Here is a 13,064-nt window from a genome sequence, read left to right as displayed (position 1 = left end):
ACTCCTCTCAGGGGTGGTGGCTGTCTACCTCCTGAGGCAAGGATAACTGATGGGCAGTGGCCGCTCCCACTCAATACTTGCTGCCCTTGATTAGTATGTCTATTGATTCTGTATCAGTGATTATGTAAAAGATGTACACCCATAATTCATACTGATGCAAAGGCCTAACATTCAATATGGGAATCACTGCGTGGGCCTCATATATGGGTGGCACAGATCAGGGCTTTGCTTTGAATGCGATGCAGAGCTTTTTCAGCATTGAAGTTTACATGACGCCACTGCACGACCAGAGATGTCAAGAAGGTCCAAGTAGAAAAAAAAGATTTTGAAAAAGAGCCTTCAAACACTTCCTGTATTGTGTGGGAGTTTAGCGGCTGATGCGGTGTCAAATCAGTGTTAGACAAGCTAATGTCTTGCCAAGCATATCATGGTGAGAATTCCTGATGTCACCAGAGTAGGCCTAAAAGCCTTGAGGGGGCACATGAACACCTAATTTAAATGCAAATAATCCTCCAGACTCCAGAATCTGTTGTGATAATGTGGAGTGAGTATATTGACTTAGTTAATGAGGTGTAAATAGCTAATGGGTGTAGTCTGGCTTCTATTTTTTATCTGCGGTACACTATCAAGCTATCACTCTTGAGAACCTGCTATAAGGTGGCATAACGTTCCCAGGATTTACTGTTTTCCGCTCTCTGAGAACCATCCAGGCCGAAAGATAAATGGTGGCTGTGTCTGAGACTAGGGGAAATGGGAGAACAGAGATTACACAGATTTTAAAAAACAGCTTTTAAAAAAGTGTCAGCATCATCTGTGATGCCAGTTTAAGCAGTTTAAACTCTATTGTATACCTTTATACCTTGTTTATTTAAGTATTTGAACTCTTTAATCTATTCACTGATTTTATGTTCATCCCTAAAAGACAAGATGTGATTACAGTTTGTTGTTAGAGGGAATGATGTTCAGGGTTCAGCTCCTCTTCCAATATATTACTCATTGACTTAACTTGGTAAAGTTAAGGATTGTATTCAGAGTCAAGTCATGAATATGTTTATATAGACTGTATATTTTTATAGAGATGTTCTGATACAGATACTAGTATCGGAAATTCCTCACATAGTGCAGAACATTTTGAATTTAACGTATGCTTATCTACAGATCAGATACCACATCTTTAATGTATATTAGTTTCACCCGGATAAACTGCAATTTTCTTTCACCGGGAATCACTTTTTCACAGCTGCTCCTAAAAAGCAGTTGTGGTTTACTGCCATTGAAAAGCTCTGTATTTTGTGATTTGTGGCAGTGTAGCGTCCGACAGAGTTTCACCCCGGAAAGTCCCATAAGTAAAATGTCAGAGTTCTCCTTGTCCAACTACGTAGACAATAAATAAGTTCTGTGGCATTCATTAAAGGGTTTCACCTGAGCCAGGCCATATTACAATTACATCAATCATCACAGCTTTAGTATCATAAAGCTGAAAGAACATGCACTGGGTTTGAATCTGTATTTGTAATTGGCCACTAATCAAAGTCCTCTTCTCAGTATGTGGAGGACAAATATGGTATACGAACATTTCTTACTTCTAATTATCCACAATATAGCAGCTCAAACCAATAAAGCATGTCTGTTTTTATGATCACGTTTAGGCACTCAAGGTGAGTTAAAGCTGTGTCTTACCTCACTACTGACAAAGTGATCAATAGGAACAACCAACAATGAATTTACATTTTTCACACTGAACCAAAGCCACAATCCAAAACCAACTTGAACTCAATGTTTTTTGTTAGGATACAGATGTGCAGCCTGTGTTTGAGGACTAAGTCCTGCACGATGTTGACCAACCATCCACACTGACCACCTTGAAAGCAGCATGTAAATAATCTTGTGGGACCCTGGAGGACAGGTTATTACTGAGGAAATAACCCTGGTGATGTCACCAGGGTTATTTCTGGGCCAAACTCTGCACACTTGCTTCATTTCGTTATCTTCACATGAACATATTTAATATTTCCCCATTGTTTTTATGTGTGTAACTGAACTCTTTGTTGTCAAAACCAGCTGGTCTCCAACGGCCCCTCGGGGAAGGAATGACGTGTATTAAATGGATTTCAGCTGAATAGTGAATACTGCTATTTACACCTCATTAACTCCTGCTGCTTGGTGCATGTAGAGAAAGAGAAGCAATAATTTTCACTCAGTTGCTGCTTTATTAGGTGCACCGGCTCTAATTCACTCTAATAGAAGTCCTGCAACAAATCATTCCATTATTAAGTAATGAGGTAAAGTTTTTGAAATTGTCAAGGAGTGTGAACTTAACTTTCCAGTCTGTGGTTTGTGTTCATTCCTTTTGAGAAGTTTTCTAACATTTGGTCCACTTTTTATTCTTGAGGGTTGGGGTCAAAGATACTTAACAAATTGTTTGATTCAAGGTTTTAACAATATTTTATTCATTAAATATTGTTAAAACGTTGAATGCGCACAGAGAGAGTGATGTGAATGTTATAAGTCTTCATTTTCAAAATTGTTATTGAATTTCCTTCCATATAATATAGATGAAAGTATATACAAATGTATACAAGCATGGGTCAGCTGCATCAGTCAATTATTTAAAGTTATAAAATATACCTGAACTGAGCTTCATTGAAAATAATTGAAATTCAATTCAGTGTACTTCAAACCACACAAAATGCTTTCATTGTAAGAAAACATTTCCATATAATTTACTGTCCTTGTCCTCCACTTGAAGACAAGGAGAATCCTTGAGGAGTCTCAGCTTGTGATGAATTTCACGCTGATGGTCGGACAGACTGGTGGATGTATGATGAAGTAATGCTGGTTTTAGACGAGCGCGTACGACTGGGATGTGATCATCAGCCTCATCTAGATCATTTCACCGTGTAACACCAGCCCAGGTTTTGTAATGTGCGACGCTAATGTGTCTAGATGGAACATCGCGTTCACGCGTTCTGAGGCCATTAATCATTGTTAGCTGCTTCCCCTTTTGAAAATTACTCTGAAGATTATGTGTAATTCAATACAGAAAACATTAGCATGTTTTACTTTTTAAAAAGCACTCTTTTAAAGCCGTTGTGTGTGGTGCTGTTCCTTTGTGTGACTGCTTGAATAGATATGTGGTTTGAAATGTCCCTTGCAGGCAAACTGTGTGCGGTTTCTTTTGAACTCTGAAAAGCATGCCTTTGGTGGCCTCCAAGACCCCACTGCATCTGAAGGCATCGGCCGCACCATATTGTAAATGATGCTTTTCTCTGCTCTCCTTGTGCCCTTTTCACAACAATGCTTCTTTTGCTCTTTTTTGGGGGGATGTTCAGTGTAGATAGATGGGGAGCGATATGGTGTGCCACTATTGCAGCATGCTTTCAGCACGAGCGAGGCCATGTCTGTGGATGTGGACATGGGCAATCAGTGGTTTTAGTGGAGTAGACATCACCACTTCACAAATCACAACAGCTTTGATCTCAGCCCAAAATAGTGTCAAAAAGACTTTTTGGGAATAAATTCACTACCTCAGATGTCTCTCGCTCGTGTCCACTTTGTTCTAGGCTCGTATTTTGGGCAGGCTTGGGTGCTTTTATCTAACCTTCTATCGTGCCTTCAGATGAAAGTAAGTGGCCGGGCTATACAAAAAGAAAAAAAGCTTCTATCGCCATTATTTCAACAAGTCTCAAAATAATGTTTTTTTCCATCAATTCAAGATTTTGAAAACACTATTTCCCTTTTTGTTGTTTTTTGTGTACCTCCAATAGTGGTTGAGGGACTAACCAAAATAAATCCTTAAACCAAAAGAAAATCTGAAGAAAAAGCAGAGTAGATATTTCTGCTAAGAGCCTTCATCAGGGATCTCTGATGTCTTGCCAGTCAGAGATAAATCCCACCGACAACAGGGAAGTCAATTAGCATCGCTGTAACATTAATCACCTACGACTGACAGTTAAGAGATAACCCGACAGCCAGCCTTCCTTTAAAAGACACTGAAAAGTGGCAATTTGTAAAATATGACAAGCTGTAAAAAATAAATCACCTACAGTAATTTAAGCGCAGGGAGCAGATTGAATTCCCCACACATCATAAAGCTACGAGAAATGAACTTAAATCCACATCTTCAGACGCCTTTGCTCTGTCTCTCGGCTCTAAGCACTTTAAACGACTTGGTCACCACCCTGCCTTGTCGAGCCAGGATTTCACAGCCCACAAGATATAATTGGGAGGGACAGTGATTTGCAGAGTAAAAATTAGTTTAGACAGCAAATTTGTCATCTCGTCTATGGACCGCACTCAGATGCTCAATTATTCCGGGGTGTATAGACAGCGTGTTCTGTGTTGTTTTTCCAATGAGGAACTCAGTCAAACAGGAACATATATCAAATGAGCAGGTTTGAGTTTTATGAGGAGTTTTTTCTTGTACCACTTGACGATGTGGAGACGTAAGAAACAGATCTACTAGTGCACTGGAATCAAAGTTCATGATGCGACTGCGCTGATTTGCGTTGGTTAGAGTCTGGCCTGCATCGTTTTTTACAACTTTGCTTTGTTAAAACCCAATTTATTTCTGTTTAAACATCGGTAGAGGCCGTTTGCCTGAATTATTACAGAATGCGTCTGATCATTTTATATTTTGATTGACACTCTCTTTCAAAACTTTTCTCAAGCACTTTCTCTCATCACTGCTGTTGTCACTAGCCAAGTCTCATCAAGACTCCCTGAGGGCGAGGCCCACATCCACCGAATTGATACGAATCTCCAAGAGACGTTTTAAATTAACAAAAAACAGGGAAGTTGCCAATATGACATGCTTTATACTTTTAAGTACAGAAACAGCAGCAGAGTTGTATGCTCCCTGCTGAGTTAGCCCAACTCCAGAAAGGGGTGTCTTCTGGTAGTATTTACAACACATTGCACTTTGCGTCAATAATAATCCTGAGCATTCTTCAATTGTTTTACCGTTAAATCTGTAGGTAAAACAGAGACCAGGGGAGAAGGGGGGCGGAAGGCTGAGAAGGTGCTAAAGCTACTCAATACAATTGTACGCTTGAAATTTTTTCTTTTTTCACAAAAAAAATACATAAACGGACCTGCTGTAATCAAATAATGATCGATTTTGTATGGAAAAGTTGAAAATGCCCAGTTGACAAATACAAAAAATTAAATATAATTCATTGACCTTTGAAATTTGGTGGGGTTGAAGTAAAAACGTGCATAAAACATAATCTGTATCAAACACAGTTAACTCAACTCTCTATTAAAGTTGGTCACAATAATTGGGTTAATTATGGTTTTCACTTGTGTGTATTTGTTTGTTTACGAGCAAGATTATACACAAACGAAAAACTGAAGAGATGTAGAATGTGTCACGGAAGAACCCACTAAATCTTGTTGAGTAATATGGACAGTAGGCTGATCTACGATTTTATGTTCACTTTCTTTAATCTTGAGAGATGGGGCAATTTCTTTCTTACATTTTTACTAAATACCTAGAAAAAAATATTTCATCCTATTTTAAAAAAAATCTGTCTGATTATGTGCATAATTGATTATATCAAGTGTAGTTTAGTGCAGTATTTTTTTACCTGTTACTTTTCACCACTGCTCAATGCTACAGCCCAGTTATATTTCAGTCTCCTCAGGTTAGGAATCTCAAATGCTTCTCAAACCGTGGAGCTGACCCCACCTGGGGAAATGTGGTGTGAAAAGCTGAGTAGATCTGCTTCACACTGGAAAGAAAACAACCGAGAAGAATGCTTTCATATTCTCAGTGCTGTCAGGATTCAGGTTTCAGACACAGAGATGAAAGTGGACAGATCTTTAAACAGGTCAGAAAATAAAAGAAAAGCAGTCGACGCTTATCAGGCAAACACATCTTTTACAGATGTCAATAAAATGTAATAAAGTCGATCTTGCTCATCGTACACAAATATTTGTCCAGGTTATTGCTAGAAATAAGATGTTTTATATTCACTTCACAGTTCTTGTGGCTGACTGACGGATAAACTTTATAAAACTTTGTCAAGTTGGTGCGGAGGACACCACATCACCAAACAACTCTCCCAGCATAGGCAGTGTCTCTCTCCTGCCATCTCTCAGTTTATCTCAATAGAGGTTGGAGTCCTACGCTGTCACACAAACACAACCAATCCTCCGTGAAACCCACTGCGGCGCGGGGTCTCTGTTTCTGCCGCAGCAGGTGGGCAGCAACTGGAGCACAAATACTGCCACGTACCATCAGCTCCTGGGGGCTCGCACTCGCACTGACATGGCCGGTCATGCCGCCATCCTGCCCGAGCAGAGGTCACTTGAGGCAAGGTCGAAATATGTATGGTCTTTCTCGAAATGCAACACCCTATGAAAACATTTTGATTTAAATGAATTCCAGGCAATTCCATCATGGTTTATGTATTTATGTGTTTTAAAGGTGACACACACCTCTCCATATGGCTTATGGACACTTAGTGGACTCATCCATTTGTCCCATATCTGCCATTAATCTTAAGAAAAGTATCAGGTAACGCTTCCTTAATAGAGCTTAAGAGTCTTAAATAGCTATTAGTCTGACTGTGCTTGTGGGTTAAAAAGAGATTTATTTTTAAAGAAATAATTAAAGGCTGCTTCTTAATAGACTGGTCCTGCAGCCAATATGACATGCATTAACTGACCTTATAGTCCTCTTCATAAATCAGTGAGCCCAGTAATTTTACATTTAGATCACTTGGAGCTGCACTAATCAGTAATCTCATTCCAAAGTGGATCGGTTGCTGTTTTGCAGTGAGCAGGTCTGCAGAGGGAGCGCTCGTGTCCTCGCCGTCGCTCACACTGATTTCAGAGTGTACGCTTGCATGTTATAGAGAGAGGTTGATTAAGGTTAATTAAACCGCTTAATCAGTCGTCTTCCTATGTTAATTTTGTTTGGACAGTTATTTTGTTTGAAACGTAATTATTGAAACAATTAAATAAATTAGACTAGACAATTGAAAACAACTTACAGTTTCTGTGTAGTTTAAACTTTTCAATTTAAAGAAATGCTTCTGTAAAGTCCCGTGACTGATTCGTGTTTTCTCTTACAGGGCGTTGTTTTTTAAAACTGCCTAACAAGCCATTTTCAAATTGAAGTAGCCCCAATTGGAAAATATGTATCCCCTCCCACCCACTGACTCAGTGATGAGTGCAGACATGAAGCCTCCATGTGATGTATGAATTACATTTACACAGCTCCAACAGGATATACGCCATTAGTGTAGGCAATCATTGGAAGTGGTTATGACCTGTGATTGTTTCCATCAACTGTCAGATGAAAATTAGCTCCCTTTAGTTCTTTGTTGTCAAAACAATACCAGCGATAGTTTTGTAATGTTCGGTGGTGGTAGCCGTGATGAATGAAAGGTAACCTGATTACCAGCGAAGCTATTAAAATCCCTCATGTGTGACCCGCCACTGCAGCCCTCTCTGCTTAGCAGCAGGGCTGAACATTGCTGCTCTGCACATATCAGTGAATGTGTGTCACTATGGATTTCTGTTCTTTTTTCCCCCCCTTAAAACATTTATTTCATGCAGGACTTCCATTAATAATTTGCAACATATATTTACTAGAGCAGGATACAGGGTACAGTTATACTCTTGACTAAAGTGTGCAATTATTTAGCAGGTAAATATCTATATTGTATGTCGTAGGAGGCCACACACACACACACACACACACACACACACATTGAGCCAAGCTGTTGGTAAAGCCATCAGAGTATTCAAACTGGCAACAATGAGAAGCAATCAGCCAGAAGGTATTACAGGGATGTAACACAAATTTGACAAACCTCACACTGATGTATCCTGAGTCATAAATATCACATTTTGACCATGTTCGTTGATGTTTTTCCTCAGTTAAACAATTGACACCCACTTATATTTAAAGAATTGGCAACGACACAGATCTCCTATTATTCACAGAATAGTAGTAAATAGAAATTTGCAACGATTAGCATTTTCATTCACAGACTTTTTGAAAACCTGGTTATATTCAGCTTTTTAGTTTCGATGGAAACTTGACTTTGTTGTCCAAAATTCCACAGAAGGCTGTTTTTAATTCAGTCTCCTGTGGACATTTGAATCATAAAATATGATGTTGATCTCATTTGGCATATTGAAGCTTTCTCAAGGCTCATCAGCTTCAGTGTTTTTTATGTTTTCCATAAGAAAAGCTTTTTATATGCAATGTTGAAGTAGAGACGATCCACTGCAGTTTACAGCAAGTAGGTTAATGCTGATGCTCCATAAATAATTAGAATGATCAAGAATATAAAGGGAAAAGTGGCAAGGAACACAACTTGTCATTGTTCTAAAAAAAATGTATCTTTCGAAGGAACTAGAAGAATTGTTTTGATTGTCCTCTACAAAATTCATATAAATCCACTGCTAACTTTATATGATGTGTCAAGTTATATGATATGATTTAGATGAAGTCATTTTACCAAAAATACACTTAAAAATTGCATATATACATTCCTCATCTCACATACTAATGCATTTGCTGTGGTGGTTCTTTTCCATAAAATCCTTATATGTGCCATTACAGTGTGGCGCATGTCCCAACCAGGACTCTTTAATTTATTTCTATCTGATACCTGTTGTACCATCACAATGAGCCTTGGAAATCCACAATATACACAGACACACACAGGGGCTGATTTGGCCTGAAGCAAAGCCAAAGGCTGTTTACCACCAAAATACTGTTCCGAACACTTGTAAAGACACAGAAGATAATGACGTTGGGGTATTTGTGTTTAATCGATGAGGGAGGTGCAGTGGTTCAGTGGTTCGCTCTGCTGTCTCACACACTATGTTGGTTTGAACCTTGGCCCATGGAGTTTAAAGTGCTGCAATTTGTCAGGGTTAAGACTCAGCACAAAGAACGATAGGCCGGGAACTTCCTGAGTGTGAGCTCTATAATAAAGTGGTGACCTGTTGTGTTTGCCCGCCTGCTGTGAGCCGCTTTAGGCTCCGTAGGCTGTGACCTTGAATAGAAGTAAGCCTCCAAATGAAACAAGGAGGTAGGAAAAACAAAGGACAACACAGTCATTTGTTCGCGACAGCATTTTTGTATTAGCCTCAGACCTGTGGGGATATTTAGCTGACTGCTCTTTTTCTTTTTTTTCAGACTTGGAAGACTTCAAGACCCACAGAAGAAGCTCTGTATCGGTGCGTGAAGGTCAAGGAGTGGTTCTGCTGTGTGGCCCCCCACCGCACTCTGGAGGTAAAACACTGCACTCTCGTTTTTCCTTACTTTTTTTATCGACTGTTCATCTCTGTTGGCAAGCGAGCCGACAGATGTCTGTTTTAAACTGGTAATTAGGAGCTGGCTGAGTGAGGAACAAAATGGGAATGAGATCGTAATGTTTGACACGTTTTCAGATGGGCGGATGCATTCTGAGGCTCTCAGGGTTCTGTCGGGCCGGTGCTGTTTAAGATCCAGCTGTTTCAGTCGCACCTTTGATTTGGCAGTCAACACGTTACATCTGTTGCTATGGGGGACCGAGAGATTTCCAAGTGAGTTCAGCTCAGCTCAGGCGTGATGAGTCGTGGTCAGGCCATGAGAAGTGCGACAGCCCCGCTGTCAGACGCCTCCAGCTGAGCCTGCTTTGATTCCTGCCTTAATTCGCTGCCTGATTTCAATGTCAGCTGAGTTTTAACTGTTGGGCAGCCGCAATTCATCACTGTTGTTTCTCAAGCTGAGGGTAAACAACACCCTGGATGAATTATATACGTTGTAAAATAAGACTTTTTCCTTGCGCTGTGTGACATATTTCACAGTGAAATGTGGGCAGGGGTGTAGGTACAAGAGGCATTTAAATCAAATCTGGAGCAAGGGAGCTGACATAGCCAGAACCTCCCACACCAGCACTGTAATATCAGAAGTGCGAGGGAGAAAAGATGAAATCAGACTACAACCTAGCTCTTACTCTTAGCAACGGTTTTGCCCACAGAAAATTAAAAAGGGCGTATTTTTTGATCGCTCTGCGAGCTGTTTGTACCATAAAGCTAAAGGTCAATGGTGTGTTATCTTTTGTGATTAGTTAACTGCACCAAATCCCAAATCGTGCAGATGAGGTCATATTGAGTCATCAACAGATCTCCACTCAGAGTTTCCCAAAGAAATGAATCTACTCAACTAAACTGGGGTGCACAATCACAAACGTTGTTTGACTGACAGAATGGTAAAAACTTTATTGATAGCCAGAGCGTATATTGGACAAATAACACTACAAAGAGCACTGCATACAGCTGTACAGTGTAGCAACGGAGCAAAACAAGTTAAAGATCTCTTTGTTATTATGAGAAGCGTAAGAAAAACAAATGTAAAAACAGATCCTGTGGTGTGACAAATTAGAATAAGCTAGAAAGAAACACTCCTCATTTAATTTATGTTTCCTTATTTAATTAAGGAAACTTAATTTAACACAGAAACCAAAGTTCTAAAACAGTAAGTTGTGGTTTTACAGCTTGCATTGGACAGAGCCAGGTAGCCAGACTGGCAATTTCCCCTTGCTTCCAGTCTTTGTGCCTGTTAGCCCACAGTTACATGCCGTAGCTCTATATTTAACATACAGACGTGAGTATGCCATCAGCATCCTTGTCAGACTCTCGGCAAGAAAGCAAATAATTGTAAATGAGTGTCAAGCTATTATTTTAGATCGCTGCAAAGGTAACTGTGCATTGCAAATTGGGAGCCTATTTCCTCTTCAGCTGCTACACACTCCAGTGATATTTGAGGAACATGTGGCACGAAATGGATGTTCCAAATGGCTTGTATGAATATGTGCATTAAAACTTCAAGCAACCGTCTTCATATTTTCGGTGTAATTGCAGCAGATGTGGCCTTTCACTGCTCCGACTCTTCTCTTACCGGGAACACGACAGCTGCTTGGATTACATCCCCCCCGACTGACATCCACCTAACAGATATCACTGATTCATGCACTGGTCTGCTGTGGTTAAAAACGACGCTAGTCAGGAATTGATTGTAATTGTTTGGAGCTTGTATTCTTTTGGGGGGGTTTATCTGGTGAAAGCTTGGCAAGCTCAGTGGCAATCTGGAGTTTGAGATTTATTTGCAAATAGTTCAGCTGGCGTGCTGGCGTTTGATTGCTCTCCATACAGTTGCTTCGCCGACTCTTTTTAAATCTGACAATTTGTGCTGAAGTAATCCAATTAAGGTTTGGTTTTAAGACCAACGGGGAAATAATTCCAACATGTCAGGCTTCTTCAGGCACATGAAAAGCCCCCTCAAGACACTTGTCTCCCCACTAATATACAGAGCCAATACAAGCTGTCAATTAGAAGTCCATTTTACTGAGTTATGTCTCTCAGGTGAAATAGAGGCCACTATCGCTTGTCACTTGGTGGTTGTTGTGTGATCCTTTTTGCATTAAGCAGATGCAGTAAACTCAGCCTTAATGTGTCTTCAGTTTGCACTGGCTCGACCGGCCTAGAAAACCCCTGACATACAATGTTTATGATTTTGCTTCGAAATGTGTTAAACATACATATTTGCTTTCATGTTTTAGCCCTTTAATGAGAAGCATGTACCTGCATGTTTCAGCACACTCCCTAACGTGTATTGTCCCAATAAAAAACAATAACAAGATAAGTCAGATAGAAAAAAGTTACACACAAGAAAAAAAAAGCTACACACAAAAACAGAACACAACAGACGGATGGGTGGATCCACACATTACACTGCAAAGAATACAAGAGAAATTCCTAAAAATATGTATATTTCATTTAATAATCTTAAAAACAAAAGGATAAATATTCCTAATATAATATATTAGATAAAAAAAGACACACACATCACATATTTCACACAACACACAAATCATTGTGCTGTTAAATACTGTTATAAGTACACACATAAACTGTAAATATACATCAAACATTATTTCTAATAAAATATGTATTATACGTAGAGTTTATTAAGATTCGGAGGATGTTGCCTCTCTGATTGCAAAAGTTCGACTTTACCACAGCGTTTTGGCCCAATCACCCTTCTTCACTGACGTGATCTGGGAATAACCAGCAGAGCTCCATCTATAGACTGAACTGAATGTCCAGACACAAAGAGCGTTAACAACTATTTATGTTTATTTAGAGCCATTCATTACCAAAAAAGTGATAAGTATAAAATTTAACTCAATACACTGTAGCAGGCAACCAGTGTAAATTGACACACTCAGGATTAATAAGTCCATATCACTGCTGTTCATCAGTCTATAACCATACATCCAGCTTCACTTACATATATATATATATATCATTCATTCAGAATAAACTATTAAACAACAGACAGATTCAACAGGCTTCACCACACCTCCAAGCCAGGCTCTCTCCACACACACACACGCACACACACACACACACACACACACACACACACACACACATGCACACGCACACGCACACGCACACGCACACAAGCACAACCACACAGCCATGCTGATGGTAAGGCCATCAGAGTATTCAAACTGGCAACAATGAGAGGCAATCAGTCAGCAGGCAAAGAGCTAAGTGTTTTGTTTAGTTGTTTGTGCCAGCACCAATTTTCTAGGTTGACCTGATGTGTTGCTTTTGTTACATTTTAAAATGGCCCTTCACTCTGCCCGTGGCAGGAAATAGTGCCGGTAATCTGGCAACATAGATTTCAGGCTGAAACCGAGGTGATTGCCTTTAGGATGGAGGATGAGATATCGGATTACCAGAAAGCTCTTTCATCAATCAGGCCACTGCAGTTTCATTTTGTATTTTTAAGTCATTTCAAATGTACTTATCTGGAAAGGAAACAAGGATCAATTATATTTAATTAGAATATGCCTTATTAAACTTTTTAGACGATCATTTCAATTTTGAAAAGCTTCCTGCAGATCATTCTTTTTAAAATGATTTTTATTTTTGTCGTTGCCAAATTTTGCTCCATAAAGGATAAGACTGTCAATTTTATTTATTTGTTGTTCATCCCCCAAAAAAATCTAGAATATTACTAAACACAGAACCTGATATATCGT

General features: G+C 39.5%; 1 protein-coding gene across 1 annotated transcript in view; it reads left to right on the top strand.

Annotated features, from left to right (window-relative positions):
* The window catches only part of LOC133959415 (contactin-3-like), a 63,566-nt gene that overhangs the window by 17,542 nt on the left and 32,960 nt on the right, over positions 1 to 13,064 (top strand). Inside the window, exon 4 of the mRNA XM_062394594.1 lies at positions 9,164 to 9,259. Coding sequence (XP_062250578.1) covers positions 9,164 to 9,259 — 96 coding nt within the window. The remainder of the gene's footprint in view (positions 1 to 9,163; positions 9,260 to 13,064) is intronic.

The sequence above is a fragment of the Platichthys flesus genome, chromosome 2 (assembly GCF_949316205.1).
Source record: "Platichthys flesus chromosome 2, fPlaFle2.1, whole genome shotgun sequence".
NCBI lineage: Eukaryota > Metazoa > Chordata > Actinopteri > Pleuronectiformes > Pleuronectidae > Platichthys > Platichthys flesus.
Note: the sequence above shows the minus strand (reverse complement) of the source record. Positions and strands in the feature narration are given on the sequence as shown.